Source organism: Plectropomus leopardus, chromosome 3 (genome assembly GCF_008729295.1).
Source record: "Plectropomus leopardus isolate mb chromosome 3, YSFRI_Pleo_2.0, whole genome shotgun sequence".
NCBI lineage: Eukaryota > Metazoa > Chordata > Actinopteri > Perciformes > Serranidae > Plectropomus > Plectropomus leopardus.
The window spans coordinates 29,585,062-29,605,382 of NC_056465.1; the positions used below are offsets into that span (position 1 = coordinate 29,585,062).

Sequence of the window (20,321 nt, forward strand, 5' to 3'; positions counted from 1 at the left end):
CATACAGATACACAGAAAGAAAAAAAACAAACAAAAATACATAAATAAATAAATTGAAAAATCTTTCTTTCTTGAATACAAGAAAATTACAAAATGCATACAGATACATAGAAAGAAAGAACAAACAAAATACATAAATAAATAAATCAAACTACATAAAATGAAAATACATAAACTAAAAAGGAAACAAACAAAAAGTAATAACATTTACATGTCATAATACCAGGTTACATCATATTATAATCATTAAATAACTTAAATGTTTTAATAGCCTTTATTATCTAAACCTTAGCTAACAGGGTGCTATATTACTGAATGTCATTCATTAAGTGCAGGAAAGTGGGTTTAGTTTCCAACCATTTTTTATGACTATAAAATTTTCCAAAAATAATAAAAAGTTGTATGATATACTATTTATTCCAATCTTTTTGCCTATAGTATAGCATTACATCAAATATTTGTATTTCAACATTTATATTAAGTTTCTTTCTTTTTTTTAAACTGGAAAACATCAATCCAAAACACTCTTGTGTATATACATTTTTTTTTTTTTTAAAAAAAGCCCTGAAAAATCACATTTATTATCAGTATTTAGCCTGAATCTTTTAACACAAGCTTCATTGGATACATTCTATGTCAAATATTTCTTTTTTTATTTTAAATTTATATTTATCATTTATTTTTTATATATAGTCTATCGTTACATCTCAAAAAATATTTCCTTAAACTAGCGCTTGAAGGCAGCACTCCTGCCGCTCCGCCGTCCCGCCGCGTGTGCCACGTCAAACGTGACGTAGCAGGAGGTGTAGTCCGGGTGGGAGGCGACCTGACCAGTACAAGAAACCCCACAGCGGCTGGCATTTATGGTTTTTAACCCGAAAGGAGCACTTGTGAGAGGTAAGAGTTTGATATTTCAGTCATGCAGTCTCTTTATGTCTTTATCGAGCCGTGCTAACTGTTAGCTCCGCGGTTAGCCGGTTAGCTGCTAGCCTGTGCTCCGGTGCTGCTGTCAGTCGCGTGCTGCTCCTGCTGAAAGACAACCTATCAACAAAATTATTGATAATATGTGATTTGCATTGCCAACACATTAATTTGGGAATAGCACGGCACAGTAACGGGAGTGTATTTCATTACAACACGCTGCTATTTAATGATACTTGCAGTGAGTGAAGAGGTATAGCCTCTGTGTTGGTTTAAAAAAAGCTTTAAGTTCTGGTCACAGACTCCTGTAAGCAAAGTTTAAAGGCACGATAAATACTTTTAAATCAGAATTTTACCATGATAGTGTCAAATAGTTTTTAATCAATGCACTGGCTAATGTTGCTGTAGCCCTCAGCATCCCATTCAACTACTATAAGTAGGTGTCGATTGATATTGGTTTTTCAAGGGCCGATATCCGATATTTCTGATATGCATTTCAATAGAAATAAAAATCAAAATCTTTATGACAATAATTAGAAATTGCAATATAACAGAACTTTGTTGAAATGCCTTTAGCATATGTTTAATTAAACCTGAAACGTCCAACATATACAGCAAGTTCTCAGCAACTTTTTTTTAAAAAGTCAAGCAAAAATTTAAATAAAGATGATTAAATAAAAAAATCTTTTGAGGTTTTACAAAGAAAAAGTTCCTCCCATGCTGACACTTTGTTTGCTGTTTTTGATAAATTAATTTGATCAGCAGTCATTAAGATAAAACCCTGATACAAATGTCAACTATCAGCTCCAATTATCGGCCAGGCTTAGCTACAGATTTCCCTACAGGAGAGATGTGATGATTTCCTGGTCCAGCAGGCTGCTCATTATGGGTGTGGATTCAAGCAAACAAACTAATTAAATATTACAGTCGTCACTGAAATCAAGGCTTCCCTTATAGTTTCAGTACAAGATGTAAATGTCATGCTGGGTGGTGCATTATGTTGTCACTGGTTGTGCTGGTTTTACCAGCAGTTTCCAGGTTTGTAGAAATACTGAGGTCATGAGTCCACTTTTCCCCAGAAGAACCCCACCCACCTGCAAAAGATTTGAGTAGCTGTCGAACAAAACAAAATGTTATCTCTTCTAAAGTAACTTTATCTCTTGTATGTAATAGTATAAAATTTTTTCAATGTGTTCATCTCACTTCAGTCATTATTGCAGCAAATTCTATCAAGTGGACTGAAAAAGCAATTGATTATATTGTTGTAGTAGGCTACTAAAAGTTAAATTTGTACTTGTAATATTAATAATCTACATGAATTTAAAAAAATGGATACTTGGCATCCGTGTATTGCCACGCAAAAATATCTCAATGCTATGCTTTATCAATTTTTTTCCCCTCCCACCCCTAATACAGCAAAAAAGTAGAAATGCAACAAAAATTTTCTTGACGTTTATTTATTTTTTTTAAATTTTATGTTTTTATTCATTAATTTATTTTCTAAACTAACATCATAAAGTATTACCTTTTTTGGCTTTGAATATGAAAGGGCTTTATCTCAGTGACCATCTTTAGGGGTAAATTCTTTGAATTTTATATATATATATAATATATATATATATATATATATATATATATATATATATATATATATATATAAAATAAAATCCCAGCTCCTTATAAAATGTAGTATTCCGGTTATCAACAAAATTCCAAAAAAACCAAACAGTTTTTAAAAATATTTAAATGTAGGAAAACTAACCACTCTTTTTTTTCCATCTGTGCTTCAGTGTGGCAGAGTTAATCAAAAGCCCGGATCATCATGGACCCAAACGCCAGCGGACTCGCCCAGAGGTTGGCTGAAGCCGGCCAGTCTCATCTCCTGCAGTTTTGGAATAAGCTGAGCCCCGAGGAGCAGGCCGACCTGACCCGCGACCTGCAGGGGATGGACTTTCAGGAGATCAATGGATTCTTCCAGAAGGCCATGGAGATGTCCAGCAGCAGCAAACACGAGAAGATGGACGCCCGCATGGAGCCGGTGCCGCGGGAGGTGCTGGGGAGCGTGACGAGGGACAGGGAGAGTCTCAAAGACTGGGAGCTGGAAGGTGAGCTCCATTAAAAACCATTTCTACACCCAAAAAGTGTACCGCTTCTGTCTGAGCCCTACGTTTTACACTTTTATTTGACCAGTGTGCTACACGCTATCAAGGAAACTAAAAAGTTAAAACGTTTCCTTGTATGCTATAAGGAAACTAAGAGGATATTTCTGACATCATTCTCCGTGGATTTATTACGATGTCATACAGTATGTGTGAGCATGTGAGCAATTACCAGTTGGTGGACTTCCCTAGTTACTGCAGGAACAATAACTCAAGAAACACTGACGCCCTGGCAGCTTTGTTGTTAAGCAACTTTTCAAAGTAATGACCCAGAGGTGAGGCAGAGAAAGTATTTCCTGGTGTCAGACTGAGAAGTCTAAATGGATTTAAAAAATCACATGGCAGCCCAGCAGTGGTGGATGAAGTACCTGAAAGCCATAATTGAGAAAAAGTACAGATACCTTATCAGAAAGTGACTTTGGTAGAAGTTAGAGTGACCTATAAGAATATTACTCCAGTAAAAGTCTTAAAGGATCTACTATTTACTGTACTTTAGTATCAAAAGTAATTATATGATATTAAATGTACAAAAGTATTGAAAGTAAGATTATGACTTTTTTTTTCTATGTCCACATTAAAAAAAAGCTCTTTTTGGTTTTTTTTTTTACAAATTAGTTTTTAGTTTCATTTAGGATCCCCATTAGCTACAGCTTAGCTGTCACTATTCTTTGTGAGGTCTAGTACTTATTCATAACATTTCAATGCATAAATACCTTACACAATCAGTAACAGTAAAAACAAAACAAAACAAAAAAAAATAAAATAATAATAATAATAATAATAATAATTTACAATTTCAATAATAAACAGTAAATAATTATAAAAAAAGATATTCCTAATAAAAGGATTTAAAGAACAAAATCCATTTTTTTTCTTCCTCCCTTCCATCCATATTTTGTATTACTGAAGCAACTAAGATCCTTAGGGGAAATATATTGGAGTAAAATTATACATTTTTTTAAGGATATATAGTGAAGTAAAAGTGAAAGTTGACAGAAATACAAAAACTCAAGTAAAGTACAGATACTCTAAAATACTTAGGTACTGCAGAGAAGTGAAGTGCCTCAGTATTTTTTTTTTGGATGATTGACTTCCAACACAAAATCAACATTTTTAATAAATCTTTCCTTAAAAGCTCATGAAGAAGTCCACACTGAGCAGCATCAGAAACTGCCTCCTTGCTCGCTGTGTGGTTGTACAAACTCACAAACTGTTCCCAGTCTCCTGACTGGATTGAAATGTGAGTGTGTTGTTCATTTTGTTTTGCGCAATCCCCCTTGCAGTGGGGGTCTCCAGTATTTAGAGAGTCTGCTGAGTATTGTCCTGAGGGAGGATGACAGTGGAGGCAGGCGGCAGAGAACATCTGGTCTTGATTTGTGCCTGACGTAAATAGAGTTGCTGTTTGACCCTCATTCATGAGGTCATTCTGATCTGTCTGTACCAAATCTGTGTGCAGGGCGTTTTGTGCGTTTTGTGTGTGTGTGTGTGTGTGTAGTCAAAGTCTAGCAGGCCCGCCCAGTCCGCTGGTATAAACTTTGTCTTTTGGCAGAAAGAGTGTTGCGTATCAAGTCACGTAGCAGCAGTTTATGTAAGATAACTAAGTGTTGTAAACCAGTGGACCACAATAAAGGCAATCAGAGACTCAGGTTGGGTTATTAGATTCCAGATTAGGAATTTATTATGTCGCCAAAGTCCTGTAGGAGTAGTCATAAAATGTTTGGCGATTACTCCGTAAATTATTAGTTTAAGCTTGGATTAATTTGTTTTTTTTTATTTATCCAAGATGTCCTTACAAGGATAATGCATTATTGCCATCATTGGAGATTAGATATTTGATATTTTATTAAGATTTTGTATACATTTATGAACACATGAGGCTAGATGTGTTTCACTATCTTAAATGCACTTAATAGCACTTGGGGTGTAAAAGTACATTAATCTGGACACACTTAGACTTTATACTTTTGGAGCTGGACTTTAGGAGGAATATACATTAACTGCATCTCACTCTCGGAGCACAGAGCACACTCTGGGCACAGAGGGAGCAGCAGAATGTCAGGCGTGGTGAAAGTGAAACTTAATTCTGCTGGGTCTAAAAGTTCAAGCAGCTGCTCTTCTCATCCATCAATCACATCAAATCAGCTCTCAACAGATCAATAAATGAATTGTCCATGCTGTGAGTCTCAAACTTCTGCTGAGGAAAAAAAGACCTCATGGAGAGCTCCGCCTGTGCTGCGTTGATGGAGCCACAAAAACCTCAGAATTTACAGAGGGGACACAGAATGATACATAGGGACACAGACACATAAAAAATGGGTATTGAACGAAGTACCCTATTGGTATGGGTATAACTTAAAGGGTTCTGGTATTATAATTTTTTACGCGATGCCCAGTCATAATGCCTTTACTATGAAATTGCACATCTGTGTAACCATTTCTGTCCAAGCGCACCTCCTTCCTAAACATCGAAACAGTGCTAGCGTCTTGTTGTCGGGCACACAGTGGCAAGCAGCCATGAAAAAGACAATGAGGGTATTTATTGATATCGTCTCCAATCAATTGCAGTCCCTTAAATTGAATTTTACTAAAAATGGCATTTTTTTTCATATAAGCAAACATTTTATTATTATTATTTGTTTCTTGAAGAAACTTGTTAGTCACACTCCTAAATAGCTCCCATGTTCTCACTATTGTTTGTGAAAACTCAAACTGTCGTGCTCTGTGCTCCTTCAGGTCTGCGCTGCATCTCTCAGAGTAAAGTGGCGGTCCTGCTGCTGGCTGGGGGCCAGGGAACCAGACTGGGGGTCTCTTACCCCAAAGGCATGTACGACGTGGGGCTGCCGTCCCACAAAACCCTCTTTCAGATCCAGGCCGAGCGCATATTGAAGCTGCAACAGCTGGCTGAGCAGAAGCACAAAACCAACTGCTGTATTCCCTGGTAAGACATCATGTTGGGCTCTGGGAGCTTATTTAGGAAGAGATGACTGAGGCATTTAGGTTGGTGCGCCTGTCAGCTGAATTACTGCTTTATTTGAAGAAAAACTTCTCTCTTTCTGTAATGAGAGCTAAAACCATTTTGTCCTAGTTGTGTTTGCATGATGATTTACTGGGTCAAAGGAAAGTCAGTGAAGGAAGTTATATTACTGGAAAAGGATTAGCTCCCTGTGGAGCAGATCAAAGGACAGTTTGAAAGATGGAGATAACAGGAGGGCAGTCGAGTGCACAAAGTCTACATAACGCTGCAGTTAGGGCTTTAACAGCCTCTGAAGGTTAGGTCAGAAATGGAGCGATGACATAATCCTCAGCAGGCCTGATTCTGTAAGGAAGCTGTTACATTTTAATTGTCCGACATAAACTTTATTTTCCTGTGGGTTGGGGTTGACGTCAGTCTTATTTTTGTGAACAAGCACTGAGGAAAACGTGGAGAATTTGCATTTATTTGGAAGGATTTTTCCTCAACCCGTGTCCTTTCTTCCATCAGCTACATTTTTCAAACTTGTAGAAATGATTTAAAATAGAGGAAAGTTTTAGATTTTTTTTGCTTGACAAAAGGTTTTGGCATTGTATTCTTATAATCAAATAATTTTTAATTTTGATTTTTTTGTAAAGAGAAAAAAGCCAAACATTTATTGGTTTCACGACTCTTAATTGTGAGAATTTGATTCTTTCTTTTGTCATATATGATAATAAACTCAGTGGTTTGGACTTTTGGACTTATGGTTGGATTAAAAAAAAAAAACAAACTGTGTGAAATTGCTCGGAAATCACACAGGGAATGTTTCCCAATTTTTTCACCATTTAATTTGCAAAACAAATAATAATAATGATTATTATTATTGATAAGTTATTTTTATTTTTTTTTTTTACATAAATCCAGTCTTTTTTGTTGGCATGTTTTATAGCAGAAAATTTAACACTGCTTTGGAAAATAGGCTTAAACTTTTTTGTGCTTGAACAAGTTTCATTTCCTAAACAGCTGCGGTTTAAATTCAGACCGTAACACAAAAAACATACCGCAGGCTCTGTCAGGTCAGCAGTGGCTCACAGAGGAGCCACACTGTGACTCAGCTTCAATCAGTCATGAGCGATTGCTGAAAATCAAAAATTATTGTTAGTTCCCGTCTCTTAAGTTTCCCCTGTGCTGCCTTCAGGTACATCATGACCAGCGGCCGGACGATGGAGTCCACCAAGGACTACTTCTCACGACATAAACTATTTCGGCTTGGAACCAGAACAACATCATCTTCTTTCAGCAGGGCATGCTGCCAGCCATGGACTACAACGGCAAGATCATCCTGGAGAGCAAAGCAAAGCTCTCCATGGCCCCTGGTAAGCCCACTCAGGATTCCCGCAGATCCTTAAAAAGTCTTTAAAAGGCATTGAATCTTAAAATAAGGCCGTAAATGGTATTAAATGTCTTAAGAAATGCTAAGACATGGGAGGTAGGATGTTACAAATCTTTTTTTCTGATGTTGCATTGCAAAATCTCAAAATAAAAGGTAACTTTATTTGATTTGAACTTTATTTATTTCGTATATGTTAAAAAAATGTAATGAAATACAACAAGGATATAATATAGTTATACACAAAACATACAAAAAAAAGGAGTGGGATTAAATCCCACCCCTTCTCCATTAGTTATTGAAAATTAAAATACTTCGCTTCCATTTTATACAAAAAAGAAATTTCAATATTCTGTGCAACATATTTACATTGTTATTTAGAAAAGGGGAAAAAAAGTGCAGAAAATAGAGAGATAATAATAATAATAATAATACTAATAATAATAATATTAATAATAATAACAAGTAGTAGTAGTAGTACTTCAAACCAGTGCAACAGCATACCATAATCCCTGTAAACACCTGGTGACTGTCAACCCACCATTTTGCCCACTTAAAATAAAAAGTGTCGATGAAAACAGTAATTTTCATTTTATGTCGCAATAAATATTTGGGTAATATTCTCCCAAAGAGTTCACAAAGGCATGCACATCCAGACAACAAAATACTAGTTGCTGGACAAGAGATAATACAAGAAAAGTAAATACAAACTCTTCACACTAGATTTTGCTCCCATAAATATTTAATTCAATCATCACCGTGGTTAAGTGTCGCGCTTTGTACCTGCTGTCTGTCTGAAGAGCATGTAGCATTAAACGTCACCTCGTTGATTATTGAATTAAATATTTATGGGAGCATAATCTAGTGTGCAGACTATTTTTGTCATTTCATTTTCATTTTCTTCAGTTTGGTCATTGTAAAATTGGTCTTAAATTTCATTCTGTGTGGCATTAAAAACAATCTTTAAAAGTCTTAAATTAAGCGTGTTAAACTGTAGGGACCCTGCTTTTGGCTCCATTCACAGTGTTCTGTGTTATTATTTGCAAAGTGGGGTTTGTTTATGTTTCAGTGCCTCTGTGTCTGTGTTTCAGATGGTAACGGGGGTCTTTACAGAGCTCTGGGAAACCAGGGCATCATGGACGACATGGAGCGGAGGGGGATTGAATTCGTCCATGTGTACTGTGTGGACAACATCCTGGTCAAAGTGGCCGACCCCTCCTTCATTGGTTTCTGCGTGAAGAAGGGAGCGGACTGTGGAGCTAAGGTTGGTCACTCCTCTTTCTGTTTTTCTTGTCTCCTTTGATTCAGTTTGTCTGCAGCACTTTTGAAGGGTTTCAGATATATCTTAAGATGAGTTTTAGTACTAATTATGTATTAAAGTGAATCATCAGAGATTGCGTTTTGATGTTTTCTAATTTAAAGGTATTAATTAGGGCTGCAACTAACAAGTATTTTCACTGATTATTTCCTCATATTTTATTGAAAAAAATGATTAGAGATACATGCCCTGTGTAATTTCTTAGAGCACAAAGTGACATCTTGAAACTGTGTTTTTTTTTTTTTATCTAACTAACAATCCAAAAATCCAAAGCTAATGAGGTTCTTTTGAGTTGTTTTTTTTTTGTTTTTTTTCCCCTTTGTGATATTTTTTCTTCTACTAATTCTTGAGTTATGATGTTTAAGTTAACTATGGTGATACATAAACACAGGTTATTGATTTACTTGTTTTGTTTTAAAAGTGAAAAAAAAAAGTTTTAGGGGAAAAAATATAAGAAAATAGTGAAAAATGCCCTGTTTCATTTCTTAAAGCCCAAGGTGTTGCTTCAAATGTTGTTTTATCTGACAGAGTCCAAATATCCAAAGCTATTCAGTGTAAGAGTTAAGTATGACAAATAGAGCATCACATTCTTACATTTAAGAAGCGTTAAACCAACAAATATTGGTTTTAAATGACTCAAACAATTATGCAACTATCAAAATAGTGGCCTATTAATTTTCTGTCAGTCGATTAATTGAGTAATTGCAGCTCTAATCCCTTTGTGTTACTTTTAACATTTATTTTTGTAATAATAATGGTCTTTGGATTTTTTCTCCTCTGCATAAAAAAGTCTTTGTTTAATCAAATGTGACATTTTAAGAGACAGAAGATTAGCAGCAGTTTCCGCAGGAGCACGTTAAGCTCATAAATTCCTGTCATAAAGCTTGATGCAGTGATCCCTCATTATTGTGCATCTGCAGCACTGATAAGCTCAGTTACCTTTTATCAGACCAGGAAGTAATGATCATTTTTTAAGTATTCATGCACACAATCATTATAACCTGTCAAAGAGGGTAAAGAAACGTCCACATTAGTCATAGAAACATTGTTGTGTGTCATGAACAAACGATGTCAGCAGTCAAACCATACAGGCTGAATGTGATCCAGTTTGATCAGTCGGTCTCGTTTTAAATTCCTGGAGCTCCGAGTTTGTAGAGTGTCTGTCTTGTATTAAAAGGTGTGGCTCTTTTTTGGGTTTTAGAATAGTTTTATCCCCTTGAAACCTGGAGCAATATCACTTTTCTTGTGCTGCTTTCAGACACCTTTCACAATTATTTAAACCTTTAAACTCTGAGAAAATGGGTTGAAATCTGTCAAAAACATGGTACAATGGCAAAAAACAACTTGGTAAGAAAATGTTTGCAAGAAAGTAGATTTAGGAAAATACTTTAAAATCAGTAAGTGAAAAATGTCCAGGAAAAAAGAAAAAACTATATTTTAATTATCATATTTGCATATTTAAGTACTTTATAGAATTATTACAATTTTTAAAGCAATTCCAAGTTTTGTTTGCCTTTATTTTTAAAAACTTACTTTGTCTTTTTTTCTGGTTCTGTTTTATTTGTTTGTTTTACTAATTTTCTGGTAATTTCTTTTTACTTTTTGCTAATTTCTCTCAAATTTTGGGGTGATTTCTTTGGTTGAAAAGAAAGAAAGAAATGAAGCCGTTCTGCTCAGGTTTCAGAGGGCTGACTGACGCGCCCTCAACAACTGCACCTTCCTCAGCTCACCACCAGGTGGCGATGCAGCACGCTTCGTGTCCTCCTGAGGTCTTCAGCAATAAGTTCATGAGAGCTTTCTAGGAAACTTGAGGTTTGAGCCCAGAATTCAGTCTTCATCGTGGTCTCAGATAACACGAGTGTGATTTAGTGATGCCACTTTTTCCGAAACAGTTTCTCTGCGTGTGCTTTCATTTTGGGAAGAAAAAAGGGCCTTTCAGGGCACAACGGTTGAACTGGAAGCTTTTTTTTTCAGCTTGTGGATAAACCATTTTCATGACTAGTTCTAGCTTTTCTCCTCTTTTGTTTCATCATCTGCTTGTTTTTGTTTTGCTACTAGTAACATTTACATGATTTAAATAGTTGCGATGCTCCTCACAGAACAGGTTCAGACGTTTGAGACAAGTTTAGGGAGAAGTTCCACTTGAAAAGCTTGTTTAACCAGTTTTTCTTTTGCTGTTTCACTTTACTCTCTTACTAATTTCTCTCTCTCTCTCTCTCTCTATATATATATATATATATATATATATCATGCTGATGCTCATTTGGCCCTGTTAGATTCCTTAAAAAACAACAATTTATAAAAGCTAGGGAGCCAGACAGTGACTAATTTTAAACTAGATCATCAAAACGGTGTAACTGTAGACAGCGGTGAGTTGAATACTGAATCAAGTATAAAAGGACAATTACTAACCCTTAAAAAATTACTCAGTTAAAAGTAAAAAAAAAAATGTACCAGACTGAAAAATTACTCAATTGTATGTTACTTTCTGGTGGGTCAGTGCAAAATGAAAAAGTTTAGTGTTCTTTCTTTTTTGTGTATTATTAGTATGCAAAGTAACTTTTAAGTGAAAAATAATGATAAAAACTTTTTTTTAATAAATTAAAAACCCAAACCCTTTTTAATGAAGACTGGTGGATTTTAAAGCCCAGCAGACGGCTGGCTTCAAGATAAGTTAATGTTACTATCATAACATCAATGAAACATGACAAATTAACATACTGACAGCTCACGTTAGCCAGATAATTACATTTTCACTCACCGTTTGTGCAGTTTGGGTTCAGTGTGTTTGCGGAGACCAGAGGACGACTTTGTCAAAGCAAAGATTTTGGTGTTCCTGAGAAAGAAGAGCGAGCAGTTTATTAGATTTTAGTATAAAATTGTGGTCAGGTACTGTCCTTGGAAGCCGCCTCTTATATCATCACATTGTGGTCAAACGTCACATTAATTTTTTTTATAAGCACATTTAAAACAACAAATGTTAACCAAAAGTGCTTTACAAGGAGATAAAATAAAATAGAGGCATTACAAATAAAAACACAAGAAATGAACAAATAAAAACCACCATAAATAGGAGAAAGTAAGTAAAGTCAATAAAAGCATTCAATATGACAAAATTGACAAAATTCTAACACAAAGATAGCATTGCACAGACAATAAAACAAAAATAAAATAAAACAAAATAAAGGTAGAGTCATGCAGTGTGGTCTGACATGTCATCGTAGTGATGGTTAAAAGGCGAAAGAAAAGAGATGGGTCTTAAGACGGGTTTTAAGTGTCTCAGTGGACGGGGGAGGTCTGATTGTTTGATTGTCAGGTGGTGGGATGCCCAGTTGCTCACCCCATGTACAAAGGCTATGTCCTTGCAGCAGCAACCACAGGTTCGATTCCGACCCTTTGCTGCACGTCATCTCTTCTCTCTCCCCCTTTCACTTTAAAAGCTGCCCTATTAAAAGCCAAAAAAGACAAAAAAAAAAAACTTGAAAAAGACAGGTTGTGCATTTTTTCTTTCTCTTAGCTTCTAGCGATCTAAAAGTGACAAGAACCTGAATTTGAGGGAAATTTCTCATCAAAATTAAGAAAAAAATGTATTCAATAACACAAAAACAAGAACTAAGTGAAGCTTGAAGTAACTAATTGGCCGGTTGATATCAGATGGGTTGTAGGTAAAAGTTGTTTACACAGTTGTTGCCTCGGTTGCCAACAATAGGAGATCCAAACATTAATAAACAATAAACCAGAAAGAGAGCAGACAATAAGCTTTTGTTGGCTGATGCTTTATGTGTGGTCCAACAGGATATGATCTCAGAGTTATTCATGCATTTATGACTAACCACTGCTGCCCAGTCATTCCTAATTAAATTTAGAAAAAATATTTCATCCCATAGCAACTTAATAAAATACATCAAGAACATGCTTTCTTGTATTCTCGGGTTGTTTCATCACAGTTTTGCTTTCCCTTCCTCTTCAAAATCACATGTAAATGAAATCATGTTTTAGATCCTGTTCTTTTTGCCTCCTCAGACCGACTGTGTCCACAGTCAAATAATTTTTACCAGACTTCCAGCGGAATAGATTTAAATATTTCACAGCGTGGACCTAAAGGTTGCCCAGATCCCGCTCCTGTTTGACATTACGAGATGAAGCATCAGATCAGAGCAGAGTCCCACCCTCCCATCATAAATTACTAAGCTCCACTACAGTTCATGTGGCTTCACCACCGCCACCACTCCTACCCCTCACTCCACCCCGCTCACCAACCCCTCATCAGGACTCCACTCTGTTATTAGTGACCAACAGATGGGGAGAGGGTTTTTTTCAATCAGTGCAGACTTTAACTTACTGGCTCTATAAAGTACAAATACCCCAAAAAAGGCTTTAGTTTTTGAGATACATCTGCCCGAGTTAGAACAAAGTTTTTTTCATAACTGTAAAAAGACTAGTTTTTGAGATGAATGCTTGTATAGAATTATTTTACTACAAACTTAGTTTATTTGGTTCATGTTTGGATCCTCAGAAAAACTGAAAATAGTGAAAATGTATGCTTCTCCAAAAGTGACATCGTCTGCCGTATCACGTGTACCTCTGGAAATAATGATCAAATTTGGACTAAATGATCACAGACAATTATTATATATAATACAGCAATTGTTTCATCGATACCTTTGTTCATCTTTGAAGTTTATACATGTTAAAATACAGGATTTACAGGTGGAAAAAAATTAAATTGAGGAAATTAAAAATTGGAAAGGTATATGCATAACACAAAAGTTAAAGCTAATACAGAAGATGATACAAAAGGAGAACGCCAGACAGGGAATGATATTATATTGAGTTTTTTTTGTGTGTTTTTTTTTTTTTTTTTTGCTAATTTCTATCATTTTACACAGTTAAAGATGACTGACATTTGAATTTAATGTGTTAATAGTTCAGTCGTTAAGCTTTTGGTATGCAAGTTGCAAAAAACTCTTCTTGTGTTCTTGTTTTCAGGTCGTTGAGAAAACCAATCCGACGGAGGCAGTGGGTGTGGTCTGCAAGGTGGATGGGCTTTATCAGGTGGTGGAGTACAGCGAGATCACCCTGGCAACTGCTGAGAAGCGCAGCGCTGACGGCCGACTGATGTTCAACGCAGGAAACGTGGCCAATCACTTCTTCAGCTTCTCCTTCCTCAAAGACGTAGTGCAGTAAGACCAATGCACCCCAAACTTACAGCACTGTGCAAAAGTTTAAGGCCACTTTAAACTTTGTTATTTCAGCGAGATTATAATGATCATACATATCTATTTCTCAGTAGTCTCTTTATTAAAATACAACCAGAATATACAGGAAATATGTATTTAGTATGAAAACGGAATTTTTTTTTTAAGTATTTACACCAGGCTGCATTCAAGATGTGTCCAAAACTCAATATCAATTGTTTTAGCTACCTTTTGTTATGGTTGTACGATCCCATGTTTCACACTAAATATTTACTTCAGTCTGAGGAAGTTTATTTTTTTGTTTTTTGATGCATTGTACATGTTCTCTTTATTATTTGTATCTTAATAAAGAGAAATAAATGTATATATATCCTCATTACAACTTTGCTAAAACAACAAATCTTTAGTGGCCTGAGACTTTTGCACAGTACTGTATGAACACTTTTTGTGGGCTTTCATGCAGTAGCTCCACTGTATTATAAAGTAAATGTGCTGCAGTGAACCAGCTTTTTTCTCTGTTTATACATCAGGAAGTACGAGCCAAAGCTGCAGCACCACGTGGCCCAGAAGAAGATCCCATATGTGAATGCGGAGGGTCAGCTAATCAAACCAGACAAACCAAATGGGATTAAAATGGAAAAGTTTGTCTTTGACATCTTCCAGTTCGCCAAGTGAGTTGCAGTGCATTTTTTCCACAGTGGGCACAGAGTGTGTGACAGCAGACAGCCTCTCGCCTCAAACGAAAAGGCCTTAAAGCACTGAAGAGTACAATGAATATCTTATGCTTCTTGTGAGAGGTGGCTGGATTGCATATGTTCTTCTGGCAGGCCTCGGGGCTCTGGGTTTGACTGGTCCTTGATCTGTCCTTCCATGCATGAACCAACCCCCTTTTTCCATCCCCGATCCCTATCCACCAGCCCCAGTCCTGTCATTGCTCCAAGGTCTGGTCCAGCGCTCCGAGGCTGCCAAGCTCCCTGCAGGAGGACGGAGGTTTATGAGCTGTTCGCTCATTCCACCTCCTCCAGTGTTGCATGACATCAGCTTTGAGTCACGTCACTACTAATAGAACTATACATCTAATGAAAGGATTCCTGTAATGATTGACTGATGGAAAAACACTGCAGACACGAACGGCTTCCTTCGAGGTTTATTCGTTGGATTTCAAAGTAAAAGGGATGAGAGATGGTTTTCTGTGTCGCTGAGGAGATGGATTACAGTTGTGCCCAAACTGGCAGTCTAGCAGTTTTAGCAGAATCCAGATGGGCTGACTCACTTTGCAACCAGATTTTAAAAAAGTCTTTTTTTTAAATCTCTCTCAGTAGTTTGGCCGAGGAACTAGTGTGTTGTTGATGCGATATATTATGTACGGTTGCTGTTCACCTGCCAAGTGTTATAAAGTCAATAATGATTTGATTTTCTTCTATGTCATGCATCAGTTTTGCACTTGTCCTGATTATGTGATTAGTTTGGATCATCACAGGTTTGTGAGGTGATTTTTGGCACACACTCGATCACATGTGGCACACTGGCTCAAAGAGACGTTCTTTTTTTTGCTTATGCAGTTATTACAAAAGCGTCTTTCATAGGAATGAATGGCATGCCGTGTTGAAATGCTGTATACAGATTTCTTAATACATTAATTAATGTGAAATTACTGATTAATTTCCTGCACATAAACTAATCATTTCAGCCTTAACTTTTTGTTTTTATGTAACTGTTATTTAACCAGGAAGCCCCTTGAGATGGAAACACAGCAGCTACAGTTTGAGGAGGAACAAAACACAACAGCAGGAAATACAGTCATCAAACACACAAAGAAGAGACTAAAATCAGGGCTGCGTTCAGCCCCGACAAGATGTAGCAAAACATTTATTAAAACAGAAATGTTGGTGTGTTAAACACTGTTGTGTTATGCACGCGCACTGCCTTTTAATGTGGTGGTGTTTAATTTAGTTCAGTTCAAAGTGGCTTTATTGGCATCATTCCCAAAGTGAATTTGGTTTATATACACATACCTGCTGATTGGTTTCACCCAACAAATGAGAGAAACTGGACCTCAAAGCCAGTCGCACACTGTTTCAAGGAAACATGTCGTTGAAGCAAAATGCTGCATATTGTTTTCAGGTTTCAAAGGTTTCAATTTTCAAAGGGAACTAGATTTTTAAGAGAGAGCAAAGTAGGAGAAGGCTTTTCTTTCCCAGATTATTGAGCGGCAAGTCAGCGGCTAGACGGCTATCATGTGACAATGACTTTAGAGATTAGCCAAGGTGAGCGGTGCACCTAAGAGGAGTCTTGGCTCAGATATTCAGTGGCTAGACCCGTGTTATATCAAAATGTGTTCCCCTGTCAAACAGGGTTTCCCTACACTTTAATATATAGTTTTTCATGTACGAGGAAACGCACATCGATGGGGAAACAGTCTTTGACACAACGCCAGATCTCCACAAATACTGACTGATGCCCTGATGTCTGTTTCCCCTCTAAATTATTTGTCTTTGTCAGACCGATAGTTGCTAGATTGGAGGAGCATTGTTCACCCTTTGCTGTGCTTGCCTGCACACTGATGTGCTGCTGTGTGTCTCCAACAGGACGTTTGTTGTGTACGAGGTGCTGCGGGAGGACGAGTTCTCCCCGCTGAAGAATGCAGACAGTCAGGACGCAAAGGACACACCCACCACGGCCAGACACGCCCTCATGTCCCTCCACCACCGCTGGGTGCTCAACGCTGGGGGCCACTTTATCGACGAGAACGGCAGACATGTGCCCGCCATACCCAGGTGACCACAGCCAGCCAGTTAAAACAAATCGTGCATGTTACTGCACACACACACACACACACACACACACACATACACATCATGTTTGGCATGAACAGAGAAACGGGTTCTTTGTGCTCCCTCTCCACAGTTTGTGTACAGACTATATGCATTGGCTTTTTTTGTTTGTTTTTTTGTTTGTATTATATTCTTTTAGCCTCACACTCTCACTTCCCCTCCTCTCTCATGCTTGGTCTTGCTCCTGTGTGTCCCGTGCAATGTTTCCAGAGACGGAGCAGCAGGCAGTGTCACAGATGATGGCAACAGAAAGTAATTATTATCCCCCTGCAGTCCTGAGTGCATGGTGATGGGGTTTTGGCTTTCTTTCCTGCTCGCTCAGACGTGTTAACACTGTATAACATTTCTTCTGATCCCCTTTCCTTCATTATTACTGAAAATAGGAGTATGTGTGGGTGCATGCCAGGCGGCAGCCATTTCTTCGTCTCTTTACAGCCAGTTGTGATGAAGGAAATGACAGCGAGGATCAGTTTAGACGACTGAAAACACAGCGCTCTTAGCGTCCTGGTCAGATGATGTACAGTCATAATGGCCTGCTGACAGATCATTTTCCCCTCAGATGGTTGCTACTAATATAAATAATGTATTGCATGCTGGGTACTGGTCTCTCTTTCTGGCAAACAGTGACAAATCTGCAGTAGATGATGAACCTGTTGATTTGTGTGTAAAAAAAAAGGTTCCGACAAAGCCAGCCGTTCTCTGCCTTCTAGTCAGCCTTTGAGTTTAAATCCACCTGCTTTTTTTTCCGAGATGTAATAATACGGCCCTGTCTGCACATATACAGGTATTTTTGCAAGCGGAAATTTTCCTCTAAGTTTTGGCCTCGTGTCCACATGCAAACAAAGTTTTGGTCACTAAAACTGAGATTTCTTCGAATGCTTCTAAGGTGCAGATTTTGTAAATCTCTAGTTAGTTTATCTGTGTGAATGTAGAAATTTGAGTGTTTGGGAAATGATGACGTTATCTTACGTCATGCATGCCCGTTGTTCCAACAACAACAACAACAACAACAACAAACAACAAACAACAACAACGTTTTGTTTGCGCTGCTAGTTCTAATGACTACTTTTCACCAAAACTCGTGCACTTTTTGCCCAGGGCTATCATTAGCCCGAGACTAAGAGTTACCGACGGCTAACTTAGCCCCTTGTCATACACATAATGTTTACCCAGGGCTAACTGAAGCCCAGGTCTATATTATTCACACTGCATTTCTACTAGCCGGGGTTAAACGACTATAATATCATGTAACTCATTTTTAACGATCTAAATTCTGTTATTCACTAAATCCCATTTCACACCAGCAACTTTAAGCTCATAAAAGATAGAAACTTCATGGGATAACACTGACCCTGCTCCAGAGCAGGGCCAGCAAGCCGTAGGCTAAAATCGGGAAAAAAATAGACAGAAGAGACACAAAATGAAAACAAAGGAGTTAAAAAAAAAAAAAAAAAAACACAAAGAAATGCAAGGCACAAAATCACCACAAGGACAAGGAGACACAAAAGGACCACAAGGGAACACAAAAGGACATCAACAACAGGCAAAATAACAAAAGGAGACACAAAATGACTACAAACACATGCCAATCAACCACAAATGCATATAAAATGACTATAATGAGACTGATAATGACCACAGGGAGACTCAAAATGACATCAAAAACAGACAAAATGACCACAAGGAGACACAAAATTACTACAAAAATGGGAGAAACTAACACAAAGAGACACAACCAACTACAAAAAGCCACAAAGAGACACAAAATGACCATGAGGAAAACAAAATGACCACACAAATGGAAAAAAAACCCAAGAGACACAAAACGACTATAAAGAGACACAGAACGACCAAAAAGGCACAAAATAACCCCCATAAGATTCAAAATGACCTCGCAGAGACACCAACACCTACAAAAAAGAAACAAAACAACCAGAGGAGTCACAAAATGACTACAGAGACACAAATGTTTAAAAAAGACAAAATTAGCTCACAGACACAAAACTTTGTTCTGCGTTCTTGTGTGGACAGAGACATTTTGTAAAGCGAAGGTCATTTGGACAGAATTATTTTGTAAAACAGGAGGAAAATATCCGTTTTTAAGAATATCCATATACATGTAAACGGGCCTAAATGAGCATGTGCTTCAATAACATTCATGGCGCCCATGAATGTTATTCTGGCTCTTACTTAAAGGGCTTTTTCCTCAATCATTCAGCTTTCCCTCCAATCTAATGATGCGGCTGTGTGGACAGCTGCTCAGAAAACACCTGATGTGTGATCACTGATTGTTGTCTGTAATGATTATCCAGAAATAAATAAGACGAGTGATGGCAATGTGGTGGCAAATTCCTCCCGTTTTCTGTACATTTCAGAAGCGCCGGGAGGAGATAAAACCACATTACCTGCCACTCATCTGTTTTCCTCTAGAGGAAGTCTGTTACGGGTCAGAGGGCTAATCAGAGGTCACGTTTGGGAATGATGAAGCTCTAATTCTCTGCCTTTTGAACTCTAATCACAAGCCGCAGTAGAAGAACAGCTGTGTCAAGGACGCACAGCTGCTTCTCTCAGTCCCTCTGCCTTTTCATGAGACAATCGGCCATTCTGTTTAACTTTTTTCTTCTCCTCATCCTCCTTGAATTTGCTCGTTTTTCCGACGCAGCCTGAAGGACGGAACAGACCTGCCAATCAAATGTGAGATCTCCCCACTGGTGTCCTACGGGGGAGAGGTAAGGAGGCGAAATGGAAACTCCAGATGTTGTTGCTCCTGCTGGCGAGCTGAAATAATCAATGTCCTGTCGGTGTTGTTTACTGCTTTAAGGGCCTCGAAGAGCTGGTGAAGGGACGAGAGTTTCATCCAAACCTGATGATCGACGAGAATGGCGTCCACGAGCTGGTGAAGAACGGAGTTTAGACAACAAAGGTAGAGAGAGAGACAGACAGAGAGAGACAACCCAAAGACCAACCTCCCTTTGTCTCTCAACATTAGCGGGGAGAAACTGTGATGTCATCGCTGTGCAATAACAATTGTCTGCGTGCATGTGTTCATGAAAGAGGCCGCCCTCTCCAAAATGAATGAACGAGCCGGATGAAGTGTCATCGTTTACTTTTCTTTGCCTCGTATGTTGAAGTCTTACTCAGTTCATGTTTGTTTTGAAGAGCACTTGGACACGGCATGAAGGCCGAAATCCTTGTCACACTGACCAGATGAAGCAGTCTTCAGGTGCATCTATTTATTTTGCTTATGAGACTTATTTTTATATGTACTGGTAGACGCTCTATAGGTGGGAATTGCCATCTACTCGTTTTGGCTGGTGATTTTTAAAAGACATTTGACTGAGATGAATCAGTCAGAAAGATGTTTCTTACTAGCATGTAATCAAGGTACATGGTACGGGCTGTGGGGGGTATTTATAATATCTGCTTCTTTCTGCTTGTAATCATTGAAGAATAGATATTCAGCTTTAAGATGATTTATATCACCTTTATTAAAAAAAAAATCCTAATTGGAAAACCTACTGAATGTGTTGTCTTTGTGTGCGAGCATA

At 37.7% G+C, this 20,321-nt stretch overlaps 1 protein-coding gene across 1 annotated transcript; it reads left to right on the top strand.

The window, feature by feature from the left end:
• Window positions 1-809: 809 nt before the first annotated feature.
• On the top strand, window positions 810-20,291 carry uap1 (UDP-N-acetylglucosamine pyrophosphorylase 1). Its single transcript, XM_042483864.1, is given in 12 exon segments — window positions 810-897; window positions 2,712-3,026; window positions 5,814-6,018; window positions 7,232-7,304; window positions 7,307-7,409; window positions 8,515-8,687; window positions 13,731-13,924; window positions 14,470-14,610; window positions 16,528-16,716; window positions 16,984-17,025; window positions 19,436-19,502; window positions 19,595-20,291. Coding segments are annotated over 11 exon segments (1,563 nt in total). The 5' UTR covers window positions 810-897; window positions 2,712-2,743; the 3' UTR covers window positions 19,688-20,291.
• The last annotated feature ends 30 nt before the right edge of the window (window positions 20,292-20,321 follow it).